This window comes from Esox lucius, chromosome 2 (assembly GCF_011004845.1).
Source record: "Esox lucius isolate fEsoLuc1 chromosome 2, fEsoLuc1.pri, whole genome shotgun sequence".
Classification (NCBI taxonomy): Eukaryota; Metazoa; Chordata; class Actinopteri; order Esociformes; family Esocidae; genus Esox; species Esox lucius.
In genome coordinates, this window is record NC_047570.1 from 18,930,767 (window position 1) to 18,949,232 (window position 18,466).

At 50.2% G+C, this 18,466-nt stretch overlaps 1 protein-coding gene across 5 annotated transcripts in view; it reads right to left on the reverse strand.

Moving 5' to 3' along the window:
• Nucleotides 1-598: 598 nt before the first annotated feature.
• gse1 (Gse1 coiled-coil protein) overlaps nt 599-18,466 on the reverse strand; it is a 280,494-nt gene continuing 262,626 nt past the window's right edge. For all 5 annotated transcript variants that reach the window (XM_034295844.1, XM_029123909.2, XM_029123911.2 and 2 more), the window contains 10 exons: nt 16,843-17,201; nt 16,396-16,735; nt 13,964-14,592; nt 13,758-13,870; nt 13,388-13,655; nt 12,802-12,915; nt 10,821-11,195; nt 10,162-10,491; nt 2,744-2,847; nt 599-2,595 (listed from right to left, as the gene is read on the reverse strand). In XM_034295844.1, the coding sequence (XP_034151735.1) occupies nt 2,455-2,595; nt 2,744-2,847; nt 10,162-10,491; nt 10,821-11,195; nt 12,802-12,915; nt 13,388-13,655; nt 13,758-13,870; nt 13,964-14,592; nt 16,396-16,735; nt 16,843-17,201 (2,773 nt within the window). In that variant the 3' untranslated portion in view covers nt 599-2,454. The remainder of the gene's footprint in view (nt 2,596-2,743; nt 2,848-10,161; nt 10,492-10,820; nt 11,196-12,801; nt 12,916-13,387; nt 13,656-13,757; nt 13,871-13,963; nt 14,593-16,395; nt 16,736-16,842; nt 17,202-18,466) is intronic.

Consider the following 18,466-nt stretch of genomic DNA (forward strand, 5'->3'; position numbering starts at 1 on the left):
TGCTCTGTAAACATGGTTCCACCTTCCTAACTAGATATTCCTCTGAAAGCTCACCAGGAGTGAGGCGAAGAAGGCTGTAGGGACCAGACCTGCAACCACCCTCCCTTCCCTGCCATCTCACCTCCACATCAGACTGGACCCCTTTGAAACAGAACCCCTTTTGGACCACATACTCAAAGCCCTGTCAACTCAGACTGACAGCACTACAATACCTACGCTGCATTGCAATCTATGCTGCCGGAGGTCATTCCACAAGGCTAAATGTTTATAAATGCGGAACTACAACCTGAAACTCAAGCCACATACTCCCACAGACCTCCCACCGAGGTAGAGGGACAGGAAAGACTATAGGGGATAGGGAGACAGTAGATGGATAGGATGGAGGAAGGTAGAGGGACTGGGGGGAGGAAGGTAGAGGGACTGGTAAGAGGAAGGTAGAGGGACAGGGGAGGAGGGAGGTAGAGGGACGGGGGAGGAGGGAGGTAGAGCGATGGGGGAGGAGGGAGGTAGAGCGACGGGGGAGGAGGAAGGTAGAGGGACGGGGGAGGAGGGAGGTAGAGCGACGGGGGGAGGAGGAAGGTAGAGGGACGGGGGAGGAGGGAGGTAGAGCGACGGGGGGAGGAGGAAGGTAGAGGGACGGGGGAGAAAGGTAGAGGGATGGGGGGAGGAAGGTAGAGGGACAGGGAACAAGGCTATGTCCGGCAGCCCTAATGGAGGCATAAACATACAGTGCAGAATGGGATTATTGTCATTCATGTACTTGGCAAAATAGAACCTTTCATTGACTTTGGATTTAAGGGCCACCCAGCGGAAATATCTCAATCATTAACTTTGACTATCCAATTATTGGCAAGGGATTTGACACTGATAAACATGTACAAATGTGATGAGTTTAGACGTGGGTTGACCTTCTCAATTCAGGGAGTTAACTTAATTGTCCTATTTGAAGGTTAAATGAAAAGTATCATACGCTGTTTTGTTAGGAAGGGTTACTTTTTGGCACGATATCCTTTTATGCCGGCAAACACAAAGGAGTAGATCTCACTCCAGGTGCATTGTGACACTGCCATGTGGTGTTGTCTGTCTCCTCGGTGTCTCGTCATCACATGACTCTCTCAACATAATGGCTGTTGAGTCTCTGGTGATATAAGGTTCAGAGAGATAGGCCTGGCTGCTCTAGTACCAGCCACCAAGCATTGCTTCAGGGATCCCTTCTGCTGGGCAAGCAAAGCAAAGAAATAACAGTTGTCCTAAGCGCCGGCCCATCCCTGGACCAGGGCTAAAGTGGATACATAGAGAGGTATAAAGGATGACAGTAACAGGCTGTCACTTACTCCTCCACCTGGTTACCTACATGCTGTTCCTGACTAGAGGGGTTCTGTGTGGGGTTGCAGGTCTAACTGAGGGGCCGGGGTCCAGAGTTGGGTCGTACCCCCTACTCAGTCAACCGTGCTGGGCCCAGGGCAGGGAAGGGAGGGATGTGGCTAGAGCTCAGGCTGCTGCTAGGGATGCCCACATGGCCAAGGCGAAGGGGTGGAGCAGGGGGGTGGAGCCTGTTCTCTCCTTGCCGAGCAGAACAAACACTAAAAGCAAGGCTTTTCTGATCCCACCCCCCCCCAAAAAAAAGCACTAACATATAAAAAATGGCAGGCTTCTTTTCTTCTTAAAAGAACAATGAGTAAAGTAATAAAAACATACAAAATTATTTTTTAGTCTTAATATTATTTACAATACAAGGCTGAAGCACCTTCTTAAATTCTTATTCTCATCTCCAAATAAAACATTTCCTTTATTCGTTCCAAAATGTGCATTTTGTAAGTTCTTCCCTAATTTGAAGCCAGTTCTTTGTCCTAACACAGTACCACCAGGTGGTTCTTCAGGTCTGTCTGTTTAAGTGCATTTCCAGTTTGAAAGCTGGCCTGACCGGCCGCCAGGAGAGATGTTGTGAGGGTAAATCGCATCCGATTGGCCAAAGGTGGGGATCTTGGACTGATGGTAGATGGCACTCTGTCATGTGACCACACAGGTCCAAGGCTTCAGGATTGTCTGTGTGGGGCAACTGAGGCGAGACAGGGATGGGGCTGGCCTGACGTCAGGGAGTAACCAGTGCCTGCTGAAGAGCATGGTGTATGTGAGTGTGTGTGTGTGTGAGTGTGTGTGTGTTGACCAATGCTGTCCCAGAGCTTTGCTCACTGTGTGACCTGGCCCTTACTCCCCAGGCAGGGAGGACAGGCCCTGGGAGGACAGGCCCTGGGAGGACAGGCCCTGGGAGGACAGGCAGCAGCACCCGTCAGTCCTTCTCCACTCCACCCTGCTGCCTCATCCGTCCATCCCTCTCTCCTGTGGATCATCCATCCGGCTCATAAAAATAAACTCTGTGTCTGTGGGTGGGGAGGTAGGGGGCCGGGCCGTGGGTGGGGGTGGGGGGGGAGTAGGGGTGGGTCAGTGGGGCTGTCACCTGGGCGGGTAGCCCTTGTAGTGTCCCCCCCGGGCCCAGTGAGCCTGTGGCAGTGTCAGACACTTCCTGAAGTGCTCCAACTCCGCCTGCAACTTCTCCCTCTCCACCGCCAGCTTCTGTCTCTGAGACATCAACTCCTAGAAGAACGAGCAGAGGGTCAGCCAGGTGAAATGACATCTATGGAACAACGCCACAACAACAATACGCACGCACGCTCCAGCATCGGAAGACCGACGGGGCAGGGAACAGCCAGCCTCAGTGATAGAGGGAGATGAAGTGTCTTACCCCCATGCTGTGGGAGAGCTGCTCCGCTGTCATACTCAAGTTGTAGTGCTGGGCCTCCAACCTCCGACACTGGCTCTGCAGCACCTGGCGCTCCACGCCTTGTTCTGAGGACAGAGGGATGGGGGAGGACGGGAGGGGAGGACGGGAGGGGGGCAGGTGAAGAGAAGGAGAAGAACATTGTTAGTCTTAGCATCCACTAACACTGTCCTGTCTTGTCAGTCTGGCTGTCTACCCATGTGTTGATCAGCAGGGAGCCATCCTACATCTACAGCAGACCCTACAGATCTACAGCAGACCCTACAGATCTACAGCAGACCCTACAGATCTACAGCAGACCCTATAGATCTACAGCAGACCCTACAGATCTACAGCAGACCCTACAGGTCTACAGCAGACCCTACAGATCTACAGCAGACCCTACAGATCTACAGCAGACCCTACAGGTCTACAGCAGACCCTACAGATCTACAGCAGACCCTACAGATCTACAGCAGACCCTACAGGTCTACAGCAGACCCTACAGATCTACAGCAGACCCTACAGGTCTACAGCAGACCCTACAGGTCTACAGCAAACCCTACAGATCTACAGCAGACCCGACAGATCTACAGCAGACCCTACAGATCTACAGCAGACCCAACAGATCTACAGCAGACCCTACAGATCTACAGCAGACCCGACAGATCTACAGCAGACCCTACAGATCTACAGCAGACCCGACAGATCTACAGCAGACCCTACAGGTCTACAGCAGACCCTACAGATCTACAGCAGACCCTACAGATCTACAGCAGACCCTACAGATCTACAGCAGACCCGACAGATCTACAGCAGACCCTACAGATCTACAGCAGACCCGACAGATCTACAGCAGACCCTACAGGTCTACAGCAGACCCTACAGATCTACAGCAGACCCTACAGATCTACAGCAGACCCTACAGATCTACAGCAGACCCGACAGATCTACAGCAGACCCTACAGATCTACAGCAGACCCGACAGATCTACAGCAGACCCTACAGGTCTACAGCAGACCCTACAGATCTACAGCAGACCCTACAGATCTACAGCAGACCCTACAGATCTACAGCAGACCCTACAGATCTACAGCAGACCCGACAGATCTACAGCAGACCCTACAGATCTACAGCAGACCCTACAGATCTACAGCAGACCCTACAGATCTACAGCAGACCCTACAGATCTACAGCAGACCCTACAGGTCTACAGCAGACCCGACAGATCTACAGCAGACCCTACAGATCTACAGCAGACCCTACAGATCTACAGCAGACCCTACAGATCTACAGCAGACCCTACAGATCTACAGCAGACCCTACAGATCTACAGCAGACCCTACAGATCTACAGCAGACCCTACAGATCTACAGCAGACCCTACAGATCTACAGCAGACCCGACAGATCTACAGCAGACCCTACAGATCTACAGCAGACCCTACAGATCTACAGCAGACCCTACAGGTCTACAGCAGACCCTACAGATCTACAGCAGACCCTACAGATCTACAGCAGACCCTACAGATCTACAGCAGACCCGACAGATCTACAGCAGACCCTACAGATCTACAGCAGACCCTACAGATCTACAGCAGACCCTACAGATCTACAGCAGACCCTACAGATCTACAGCAGACCCTACAGATCTACAGCAGACCCTACAGGTCTACAGCAGACCCGACAGATCTACAGCAGACCCTACAGATCTACAGCAGACCCTACAGATCTACAGCAGACCCTACAGATCTACAGCAGACCCTACAGATCTACAGCAGACCCTACAGGTCTACAGCAGACCCTACAGATCTACAGCAGACCCTACAGATCTACAGCAGACCCTACAGATCTACAGCAGACCCTACAGATCTACAGCAGACCCTACAGATCTACAGCAGACCCTACAGATCTACAGCAGACCCGACAGATCTACAGCAGACCCTACAGGTCTACAGCAGACCCTACAGATCTACAGCAGACCCTACAGATCTACAGCAGACCCTACAGATCTACAGCAGACCCTACAGATCTACAGCAGACCCTACAGATCTACAGCAGACCCTACAGGATCTACAGCAGACCCTACAGATCTACAGCAGACCCTACAGATCTACAGCAGACCCTACAGGTCTACAGCAGACCCTACAGATCTACAGCAGACCCTACAGATCTACAGCAGACCCGACAGATCTACAGCAGACCCGACAGATCTACAGCAGACCCTACAGATCTACAGCAGACCCAACAGATCTACAGCAGACCCTACAGATCTACAGCAGACCCTACAGATCTACAGCAGACCCGACAGATCTACAGCAGACCCGACAGATCTACAGCAGACCCTACAGATCTACAGCAGACCCTACAGATCTACAGCAGACCCTACAGATCTACAGCAGACCCTACAGATCTACAGCAGACCCTACAGATCTACAGCAGACCCTACAGATCTACAGCAGACCCTACAGATCTACAGCAGACCCTACAGATCTACAGCAGACCCTACAGATCTACAGCAGACCCTACAGATCTACAGCAGACCCTACAGATCTACAGCAGACCCTACAGATCTACAGCAGACCCGACAGATCTACAGCAGACCCTACAGATCTACAGCAGACCCTACAGATCTACAGCAGACCCTATAGATCTACAGCAGACCCTACAGATCTACAGCAGACCCTACAGGTCTACAGCAGACCCGACAGATCTACAGCAGACCCTACAGATCTACAGCAGACCCGACAGATCTACAGCAGACCCTACAGGATCTACAGCAGACCCTACAGATCTACAGCAGACCCTACAGATCTACAGCAGACCCTACAGATCTACAGCAGACCCTACAGATCTACAGCAGACCCTACAGATCTACAGCAGACCCTACAGATCTACAGCAGACCCTACAGATCTACAGCAGACCCTACAGATCTACAGCAGACCCTACAGATCTACAGCAGACCCTACAGATCTACAGCAGACCCTACAGATCTACAGCAGACCCTACAGATCTACAGCAGACCCTACAGATCTACAGCAGACCCTACAGATCTACAGCAGACCCTACAGATCTACAGCAGACCCTACAGATCTACAGCAGACCCTACAGATCTACAGCAGACCCGACAGATCTACAGCAGACCCTACAGATCTACAGCAGACCCTACAGATCTACAGCAGACCCTACAGGTCTACAGCAGACCCTACAGATCTACAGCAGACCCTACAGATCTACAGCAGACCCTACAGATCTACAGCAGACCCTACAGATCTACAGCAGACCCTACAGATCTACAGCAGACCCTACAGGTCTACAGCAGACCCTACAGATCTACAGCAGACCCTACAGATCTACAGCAGACCCTACAGATCTACAGCAGACCCTACAGATCTACAGCAGACCCTACAGATCTACAGCAGACCCTACAGATCTACAGCAGACCCTACAGATCTACAGCAGACCCTACAGATCTACAGCAGACCCTACAGATCTACAGCAGACCCGACAGATCTACAGCAGACCCGACAGATCTACAGCAGACCCTACAGATCTACAGCAGACCCTACAGATCTACAGCAGACCCTACAGATCTACAGCAGACCCTACAGATCTACAGCAGACCCTACAGATCTACAGCAGACCCGACAGATCTACAGCAGACCCGACAGATCTACAGCAGACCCTACAGATCTACAGCAGACCCAACAGATCTACAGCAGACCCTATAGATCTACAGCAGACCCTACAGATCTACAGCAGACCCTACAGATCTGCAGCAGACCCGACAGATCTACAGCAGACCCTACAGATCTACAGCAGACCCAACAGATCTACAGCAGACCCTATAGATCTACAGCAGACCCTACAGATCTACAGCAGACCCTACAGGTCTACAGCAGACCCGACAGATCTACAGCAGACCCTACAGATCTACAGCAGACCCGACAGATCTACAGCAGACCCTACAGGTCTACAGCAGACCCTACAGATCTACAGCAGACCCTACAGATCTACAGCAGACCCTACAGATCTACAGCAGACCCTACAGATCTACAGCAGACCCTACAGATCTACAGCAGACCCTACAGATCTACAGCAGACCCTACAGATCTACAGCAGACCCTACAGATCTACAGCAGACCCTACAGATCTACAGCAGACCCTACAGATCTACAGCAGACCCTACAGATCTACAGCAGACCCTACAGATCTACAGCAGACCCTACAGATCTACAGCAGACCCTACAGATCTACAGCAGACCCTACAGATCTACAGCAGACCCTACAGATCTACAGCAGACCCTACAGATCTACAGCAGACCCGACAGATCTACAGCAGACCCTACAGATCTACAGCAGACCCTACAGATCTACAGCAGACCCTACAGGTCTACAGCAAACCCTACAGATCTACAGCAGACCCTACAGATCTACAGCAGACCCTACAGATCTACAGCAGACCCTACAGATCTACAGCAGACCCTACAGATCTACAGCAGACCCTACAGGTCTACAGCAGACCCTACAGATCTACAGCAGACCCTACAGATCTACAGCAGACCCTACAGATCTACAGCAGACCCTACAGATCTACAGCAGACCCTACAGATCTACAGCAGACCCTACAGATCTACAGCAGACCCTACAGATCTACAGCAGACCCTACAGGTCTACAGCAAACCCTACAGATCTACAGCAGACCCTACAGATCTACAGCAGACCCTACAGATCTACAGCAGACCCTACAGATCTACAGCAGACCCTACAGATCTACAGCAGACCCTACAGGTCTACAGCAGACCCTACAGATCTACAGCAGACCCTACAGGTCTACAGCAGACCCTACAGGTCTACAGCAGACCCTACAGATCTACAGCAGACCCTACAGATCTACAGCAGACCCTACAGATCTACAGCAGACCCTACAGATCTACAGCAGACCCTACAGATCTACAGCAGACCCTACAGATCTACAGCAGACCCTACAGGTCTACAGCAGACCCTACAGATCTACAGCAGACCCTACAGATCTACAGCAGACCCTACAGATCTACAGCAGACCCTACAGATCTACAGCAGACCCTACAGATCTACAGCAGACCCTACAGATCTACAGCAGACCCTACAGATCTACAGCAGACCCTACAGGTCTACAGCAAACCCTACAGATCTACAGCAGACCCTACAGATCTACAGCAGACCCTACAGATCTACAGCAGACCCTACAGATCTACAGCAGACCCTACAGATCTACAGCAGACCCTACAGGTCTACAGCAGACCCTACAGATCTACAGCAGACCCTACAGGTCTACAGCAGACCCTACAGGTCTACAGCAGACCCTACAGATCTACAGCAGACCCTACAGATCTACAGCAGACCCTACAGATCTACAGCAGACCCTACAGATCTACAGCAGACCCTACAGATCTACAGCAGACCCTACAGATCTACAGCAGACCCTACAGATCTACAGCAGACCCTACAGATCTACAGCAGACCCTACAGATCTACAGCAGACCCTACAGATCTACAGCAGACCCTACAGATCTACAGCAGACCCAACAGATCTACAGCAGACCCTACAGGTCTACAGCAGACCCTACAGATCTACAGCAGACCCTACAGATCTACAGCAGACCCTACAGGTCTACAGCAGACCCTACAGATCTACAGCAGACCCTACAGATCTACAGCAGACCCTACAGGTCTACAGCAGACCCTACAGATCTACAGCAGACCCTACAGATCTACAGCAGACCCTACAGATCTACAGCAGACCCTACAGATCTACAGCAGACCCTACAGATCTACAGCAGACCCTACAGATCTACAGCAGACCCTACAGATCTACAGCAGACCCTACAGATCTACAGCAGACCCTACAGATCTACAGCAGACCCTACAGATCTACAGCAGACCCTACAGGTCTACAGCAGACCCTACAGGTCTACAGCAGACCCTACAGATCTACAGCAGACCCTACAGATCTACAGCAGACCCTACAGATCTACAGCAGACCCTACAGATCTACAGCAGACCCTACAGATCTACAGCAGACCCTACAGGTCTACAGCAGACCCTACAGATCTACAGCAGACCCTACAGGTCTACAGCAGACCCTACAGGTCTACAGCAGACCCTACAGATCTACAGCAGACCCTACAGATCTACAGCAGACCCTACAGATCTACAGCAGACCCTACAGATCTACAGCAGACCCTACAGATCTACAGCAGACCCTACAGATCTACAGCAGACCCTACAGATCTACAGCAGACCCTACAGATCTACAGCAGACCCTACAGATCTACAGCAGACCCTACAGATCTACAGCAGACCCTACAGATCTACAGCAGACCCAACAGATCTACAGCAGACCCTACAGGTCTACAGCAGACCCTACAGATCTACAGCAGACCCTACAGATCTACAGCAGACCCTACAGGTCTACAGCAGACCCTACAGATCTACAGCAGACCCTACAGATCTACAGCAGACCCTACAGGTCTACAGCAGACCCTACAGATCTACAGCAGACCCTACAGATCTACAGCAGACCCTACAGATCTACAGCAGACCCTACAGATCTACAGCAGACCCTACAGATCTACAGCAGACCCTACAGATCTACAGCAGACCCTACAGATCTACAGCAGACCCTACAGATCTACAGCAGACCCTACAGATCTACAGCAGACCCTACAGATCTACAGCAGACCCTACAGGTCTACAGCAGACCCTACAGGTCTACAGCAGACCCTACAGATCTACAGCAGACCCTACAGATCTACAGCAGACCCTACAGATCTACAGCAGACCCTACAGATCTACAGCAGACCCTACAGATCTACAGCAGACCCTACAGATCTACAGCAGACCCTACAGATCTACAGCAGACCCTACAGATCTACAGCAGACCCTACAGATCTACAGCAGACCCTACAGGTCTACAGCAGACCCTACAGATCTACAGCAGACCCTACAGGTCTACAGCAGACCCTACAGGTCTACAGCAGACCCTACAGATCTACAGCAGACCCTACAGATCTACAGCAGACCCTACAGATCTACAGCAGACCCTACAGATCTACAGCAGACCCTACAGATCTACAGCAGACCCTACTGCCCCTCCTGCAAATACACACACTCCTCTGCACCTGACACCTGACGTGTCATTACTGTGTGTGTGTTTGACTGGTCACATCCTATTTATTTGGGCCAACTGTCAGAAAGGCATTTATACCACCCCCTAGTGTTGTGAATACACCACAACTACTCTTAACCCAAGACAAACTAATAAGATGCTCGCTGGTGTGAAGATTACAACCAGACATGAACCATTCAATAACAAAGGACATACATCTCCTTAAATATAGAGTGTCCTCTCTGACTGCTTACCTTCAATGTATTCCTGATAGGCTTCAAAGATTGCTTCAATCCCCTGCCACCTGGACACTGGGGCCTCCTCTTCCTCCTCCTCTTCCACGTCCTCCTCAGAGTCCTCCGGCGCAGACAGCTCCTCCCTCGCTCCAGTGGCCTCCCGGTGGGGTTGTGGTGGGCAGTGCTGCCCATTGGGCTGTGGGTGGGCGTGCTGGATGGAGTGTGTGTGCACATGTGTGTGGCCGTGTGGCGGAGGCGGCCGGCTGGGAGCGCTCTGCAGCTCCGGAATGTTGTAGTGCACCGAGGAGTCCTGGAGGTGAGAGGGCTCCGAGATCACCGCTGCGCCACCTACAGGGAGAAAGGGGGGAACGCGAGAGGGAGGGATGGTGAGACAGAGGCAGGGAGAGAGAGAGAGGCAGGATTAGAGTAGGAGAGACATTCCATTGCCATTACTATCATTGCTATTCAAGTTATGACTAATAAAATATGAATGTGATTAGGTTAGGCCAGGCATCTGATCCTAGATCTGTGCCATTACTATTCTGGTAGTGTAAAATATGATGATTAGCTTAGGCCAGACATAATCTGATCCTAGATCTGTGTCTGACTATAAATTCATGGTTTGTAATTCCTGTGTGGAGGGTTTGGTGAAGGTGTTAGGGTGACTGTAAACATACCTTTGTGTTTCTGCAGGGCCTTCTGGGTAGACTGGAGAACAGACTCATGGAACTGCTGGGCAAACTCCTCTGCCGTGAAGCTCTCCCAGGGCTTGGTCCGGCCATTCAGGCTGGGGGGGGTGTCTTTAGGCTGCAAAGTGGGGCGCAAGCTGTTCAGCAGGCTGGATGACGAGCTCCTCTTGGAGGGGGGTCCCTCAGGGAGCCCACGGATCTTGTCTGGGTAGGGGAGCGGAGGAGGAAGTTCCTTTGGTCTCAGTGTGTCAGAGGTGATGGGAGTTTTTGGTGGCCCCAGGGGTCCGCCAGGGGACGAGGGGCTGGAGGGCCTGGCACTGAGTGGCTCATCTGATTCGCTGGAGGGATGGGCTGAGGCGGGATCTGTAGTGACAGACAGATGTTATAGTTAAGACAAATTCCCACTCATACTGGATCAAGATATCAGCAGAAACACATTTAGACAGAAATGATAAAAAACCTCAGAATTGTCTTTATTCACTAAATACATATATTCAGATTTGAAGGTTCTGCTGTATATAGGGACAGACATGTTGGGACAGACATGTTGGGACAGACATGTAGGGACAGACATGTTGGGACAGCCATGTTGGGACAGACATGTAGGGACAGACATGTAGGGACAGACATGTAGGGGCAGACATGTTGGGACAGACATGTAGCGACAGATATGTAGCGACAGACATGTAGGGACAGACATGTAGGGGCAGACATGTTGGGACAGACATGTAGCGACAGACATGTAGCGGCAGACATGTAGGAGCAGACATGTTGGGACAGACATTTAGGGACAGACATGTTGGGATAGACATGTTGGGACAGACATGTAGGGACAGACATGTTGGGACAGACATGTAGGGACAGACATGTTGGGACAGACATTCAGGGACAGACATTCAGGGACAGACATGTTGGGATAGACATGTTGGGACAGACATTTAGGGACAGACATGTTGGGATAGACATGTTGGGACAGACATGTAGGGACAGACATGTTGGGACAGACATGTAGGGACAGACATGTTGGGACAGACATGTAGGGACAGACATGTTGGGACAGACATTCAGGGACAGACATTCAGGGACAGACATGTTGGGACAGAATCATATGCTAACTTGTTATGCTAACTTGTGAGCATATGGGGTGAACGAGTAAGAGCAGTGACTTCATTCTACCATTTAATTTATAGTAATTTATAGTTTTGTGCATGTTTACAGATTTACTCTTTGATTGTGATCATTTATGTTTTTCTATTGATGGAGGGAGGTAGAGTTTTGGAGTATTATAGTGCAATTAATGAACTTGCAGTTAGGTGGTTTCTTGATGTGGCTAGCATAGTCCTGTTAGTCTATGTGGGACAGTTTGGGCAGCTTGGACCACAGCACAGAATAATAATTCTGTTCAGGTAGGAGTATTTTTAGTGTCTGATTGAACTATAACATTACTGACTAACAATATTATAAAGCAGGGATTCCCAAACCTTTCCCCAGGGGCTCCTATTTCACATTTCCATTACAAATAATTGTTTGTCATTTTAACAAAAACAGTATGTAATGTTTCCATCTCCTTTATTGCTCAAATCAAGAAAGGTCCAGCTTCATGTTAATGCATGGGTCCAACTCCTTAAATTGTAAACCAGAAGGTGCCAGAACCAAAAGTAAGAGAAGGATTACCTTAGGGGCTCCGAGGTACCGGTCCTGTGATAGTATTTGAAACATTGTGAAGGGCTTGTTGTGGTTATATGCTGTTCACTGACAGCTTTTCCATACATTCCTGACTGTAAGCTTCTGGTATCTGACTGTATATGACACAGAACTCATGTATAAGCTAGTCTGAATGATTATTATATTTATTATCAGTAGTACAGTGGTACTGTCAAGCCATGAGAGAGTCCCGAGTCCTGGCAGAACGCATGGATGCCCCATATTGGCTGGGACCTGCTGTTATAGAGATGTCTCTAATTCTTACCAGAGTTCTGGACAGGGGGCGTCTTACACAGGGGGTGAGGGGCATGTCTGATGGTGTCCAAGGTTACGCTCTTCTGTTTAATGGCATTAAGCAACTCTACTACTCTCTCATTATCTGATGACAAAGACAAAAATAGGGACAGAGAGAGAGACAGAGAATTAACAACTCTTGTCCGTGCTGCTCCTTTACTCTGTGTGTGAGGGGGGGGGGGGGGGGGGGGCTGCACATTGCTATCTGCAGGCAGCATGCAGTAAATCCACAGGATTAGAGAGGGATCACATTAAGCCTTCTGCTGAGACTCCACGCCTTGCCACAGCTGTGTGTGTGTGTGTGTATATTTCTGTTTCTCCCACCCAGAGTCCAGATGCTGCTCAATGAGGAGGGAGGCAGACTGATGTGTAATACCTGCCAGAAGCAGTGGGATTCATAAAAACTATGTGTAGAAAATAGGGTTTTAAGGTGTAGTGGTCAGGGTGTAGTGGTCAGGGTGTAGTGGTCAGGGTGTAGTGGTCAGGGTGTAGTGGTCAGGGTGTAGAGGCATAGGGTGGAAGGTTAGGGCGTAGGATGTAGGGGTTAGGGTACATACCTCTTCTCTGCTGTACAGTGACGTGGGACAGGCTGAACATGGTAAGGAAGCGTTTCTTGTCCTCCAGTTCGGGGGCTCTGTCCATCTCCTCTGGGGTGAAGCGGGTCCTGAGAGGAGCCGGGGGAGGAGGGGTGCGTTTGGACAACACGGCCGGTGGTGAAGGGCTGCGCTCCCTCAGCATCCTCCTCCTCTTCCTCCTCTTCTGCTGAACCAGATGGTCGCGTCGCGACACCGTGGTCAGGCCAAACACACACAGGAAGTCCACTTTCTACAGAGGGAGAGGAGCGTGTTACAACACCAGAGGTTTCACACAGGCAGGTAGAGTGAGGTGTGTGTGTGTGTGTGTCTGTGTGCAGAATAAAACCTGTACCTCTGTGGAGTCGTTGAGTTTGAGTGGGGGCTGCTCTGCTACCCTCCTGAGATGGGCCCGGACCTCCTCTTCATCACTCTCATCATACGAGTCATCCAGCTCGTAGTAGTAACCTGTCATGACCGGAGCAGAGAGTTAGTACTCACAGTCTACACCTACACACGGCTCACAGTGCAGAGGCTGGAGGAAAACAGCAGTGTGGTCACCTTTCTCCCTGGCCTCTCTCCTCCTCCGCTCCTCCAGGTCCAGTTTACTGACCGGCCTACGGTGCTGCTGGAGAAACTCGTCGTACATCAGGCCCGAGTCAGGCCCCATTCCCTGTCCCAGGCCCTGTCCCTGGCTCTGCCTCCAAATCCCTGGGGGCCCCTGTTGGCTCTTCCTTTCCCCACTGCTCTTCATCCCTCCTCCCAGCTCTCCGTACTGGCTGGGCAGGGACAGCGAGGTCCTCTGCTGGCTGAAAAAGGACTGGGTGGATTTCTCCAGCTCTGCCAGGAAGGTGCTGGGTTCAGGCATCCCCGGCGGGCCTCTGTGAGGGGGCTGGTATTTCTCCAGGGCCCCTTCCCGGTCTCGTCCCCTGCGGAGCCCATCCTCCAACTTGGCTGGTCCCCCGGGCGGAAGGCGGCTGATGTCGTAGTGACCCAAGCCGGGCGGGTCGTGGTGGGTGCTGCGGCGTGAATCCGAGGCAGAGTCGATGAGGGCGGCAGGGTTCCACAGGGTGGTGGGGGGCGGGGGGTGCTCACGGGGCTGAGGGGGCTTGGGGGAGATGAGCGGGGGAGGGGCTCCGAGGTGGGGGTGGAGGTCACGGCCACCCGGGTCATGGTGATTTGGTATGGACCTGTGGAGACGGACGGGCAGTGTAATGAGCAATGCGTTTTAATACACATTCCTATTCATTTGACTCCAACAAACACCTCCCCCTCTCTCTCTCCCTCCTGTCTCCCTCTCTCTCTGGAATGGTGTTATCAGGTCCAGGCAGAGTAGCCCGGAGACGAGAGGAGGGTCTGGTCAGACCATACAGGCCTCTACACTTCTACAATCTGGTTGGCCTGCTTTGATCTCCCACTGCCTTTCAACACACTGGGTTCACATACAGGACTAAAGACAGACACACAGCGTGTATGAAACATTTAACAGAGACAGGGACAGACAGGCAGCCAGACTCCAGTGTAGTGGAGAAAACAGGCCACAGTCACTCAGAGAGAGCAGGCTCATCGGAGACACTAAGCTCATGTTTAGAGATAGAAAAAGACCATCTGACAGATAACAAGTGAAGACCCGGAAATTGGCTGATGGGTGGATAGATGGACGGACATGGATGTCCAGAATCAGCAGCATCGTAGACAGACTCTCACTCACTTGCCCATCCCTCTCTCCCTCTATCATTCATCTGCAGTCCCTGGGCTGTAAAGGACCCAGTCACTGGGCTGCAAAGGACCAAGTCACTGGGCTGCAAAGGACCCAGTCCCTGGGCTGTAAAGGACCCAGTCCCTGGGCTGTAAAGGACCCAGTCCCTGGGCTGTAAAGGACCCAGTCCCTGGGCTGTAAAGGACCCAGTCCCTGGGCTGTAAATGACCCAGTCCCTGTGCTGTAAAGGACCCAGTCCCTGGGCTGTAAAGGACCCAGCTCACAGCAGCTTGGCGATTATGGAGCAGGATTACTGATAGGAACAGGGTGTGTGTCTCCCTTGAACTAGCAGACCTGGATTAACCCCGCCTATTAAGTCTGACCCACCTACTGAAACACCAGGTAAGAACAGCATGTTCTTATCACACACCCACACACACAGACACACACACAAACGGGACAGGCTGAACATGGTAAGCAGCTAAGTTACACTGCTGCTTTGACCAGATCTCCTTCACCTCCCACCACCCCACCTACTTCAGAACTGGGAAAGATCAAACCGATGCTACATCAAATGTTATATCAGAAACAGCCCCAACAGTCTTCTACATAACCAGTAAGCAGGCAGGTTAGAGGACGAATTAATTTCCCTTGTAGCATGTCAGAGTATATAGGCGTTTTTTTTGTTTGTTTTTTTACAGAAAGCAACTACATTTTTTCAATGCATTCTTTCAACATCAGTTCATAGAGTCTACAGGGACCGTACTACTCAACCTTTGGTTGAGTAAAGAACAACTGAGGACTTGTGGTGTCCAGTATGGGGAGGATTAGCCTAGAGGTTGGCCTTTGTATAGCTAAGCTGACCCACTAACTCACTGCATAAATGAAATTCCCCTGATTAATCAATCCTCATCAGATACAAGACCGTCAATTCTCCCCCTCACTAATGTCTGTCCATGACATCCCGATCCTAGTATGAACGGCACCAAACTTCATAAAAGGTATGGAGAGGTTGTTCTAGAAGCATGTAGAAGCCTATAGACTCAACAGAGGGTTTTTCTGTGACTGGGAGGAAAGTTGGATGTGGGTTAACTGTCTTTATCTTCCTCCATGTCCTCCTGCCTAAAGAGACTGCATGATGTCATCAACATGACACTGCAATGTGGTACACAGGTAGAAACACACTGTCACCATCATGAGGGAATTGACACAATTGCAGCCAGCGGAGATCAGAGAGAGGCAGGAAGAATCTGTTAGATCTCACAGCGCCAGACTGTGTGTGTGTGTGTCTAACCTGTGTGTGTCTGAGCGTAGCTCGCCTGCCTCCCCAGGCCGTCCCAGGTCCAGGTGTTGCTCTAAGACCTGCTGTCTGAACTCTGACACCTGGTACTGACGATCCTCCTTCTCCTGGCGAAGCTTCCGTTGTCGCGCCAACCAGCGCTCCTCCTCATTGGTCCGCTGGAGCATCATGGCAGCGGTGAGTCCGGCCCCCAGTCCTCCAGGCCCCAGGTAGAGGCCGTGGGTGGAGACCAGACCAGGAACGCCAGGAACCCCGTGATGCGACTGGCTCAGGGAGGAGTGGAGGCTTGGCGGCATTGGTTTAGGAGCTGGGAGGGTGGGCTCTTTGGTTTTGTCTGAGAAGAGAGAGTATTTGTTTTCATCTCCACACTAATGAACAGCAACGGTGACACAGGTTAATGGTGTAGTATAAGATTGGGCAGGTCTGTGTTTCATGATGTACCTGGACGGTTAGGAGTGAGTCTCTCTGGCTTGGTTCTGTCCTCTTGTCCTCTCATGGCATGGAATTCAGCCAGGTACTGACTCTCTATGGCCTTAGACACCTGGAGCTCCTTCTCCCTCATCACTCTTTCCTTCTGCCTCTCCATCTCCCTCTCCCTCTCTCTCTCCTTTTCTCTCTCTCTCTCTCTCTCCCTCTCACGCTCTCTCTCTCGCTCCAGTTCTTTCTCTCTTTCTCTCTCCCTCTCTCTTTCTCTCTCTCGCTCCTTCTCCCTCTCCACTTCACGCTCCCTCTCTTTTTCACGCTCTCGTTCCCGCTCGCGCTCTCTCTCTCGCTGCCGGAGCTCATCTTCCATCTGGAGCCTGTAGAAGAGAGACAGTCATTGTGTTACTATTAAACCACAGACAGAGTCATTATGTCACTGTTATAACACAGGCATAGTCATTATGTGACTGTTACAACATAGGTGGAGAGTAATTATGACAATGTTACAACACAGGCATAGTCATTATATAACAGTTACAACAAAGAGTCATTATGTCACTATTACAACACAGGTGGAGACTCATTATGTCACTATTACAACACAGACAGAGTCATTATGTCACTATAACAACACAGGTAGAGAGTTATTATGTCACTATTACAACACAGGTAGAGAGTCATTATGTCACATTTACAATACAGGCAGAGAGTCATTATGTCACTGTTACAACACTGGCAGAGTCATTATGTCACTGTTATAACATAGGTGGAGAGTAATTATGACAATGTTACAACACAGGCATAGTCATTATATAACAGTTACAACAAAGAGTAATTATGTCACTGTTACAATACAGGCAGAGAGTCATTATGTCACTGTTACAATACAGGCAGAGAGTCATTATGTCACTGTTATAACACTGGAAGGTGTAAATGTCCCACATTACAGAATGATGAGCTCCTAAATATTTTTTTTATGTGAAAACAATTATTACATATTAACAACAAACTGAAAATCTAACAAGACAAGAATAGAGGAAACAGAGGAAGCTCTGTCTTTCTCAGAGGAAAACCACTAAATTCAATTATTAATTTTAAGAAATGGTGCCTTCCGAACTATACAACAGGCTCTATCTATCATGGAGATTAGCCTAGGAGTTCAGTGAAGAATTGAAAGCAACAATATGTAAGCATAATTCTTGTAAATATATAAAAAGGCATTTAGTTCCAAAAACATGAAAAGGCTAGAATAGTGTTAGTCAGAGCTGAGCATTATTGGTCACCTTGGAAACCACATTCACACCGCAGAAAGGTAGAACAACCAGCAAATTGCAAACGAAGAACAATGAAAAAACTAAGAAAAGACTCTTAAAAAAACCTGAAAGTCTTTTTGTGGACTATATTATATATAGACTAGAGTAATAAACAACCTACTATTCCATAAAGACGGAATTTTTACATGGAGGAATATCGTCTGTTGTCCCTTTACACATGGTGCAAGGGACGGAAATATGTTGTGGCACTCCCCTAATAGTGTAGCTTGATGAAAGACATGTAATGGACAACCCTACAGCCATGTATGCTGACAACCACCTATTACACCAAAGGGCCAGTACTAATACAGGAAAGTATTGCCAGTCTC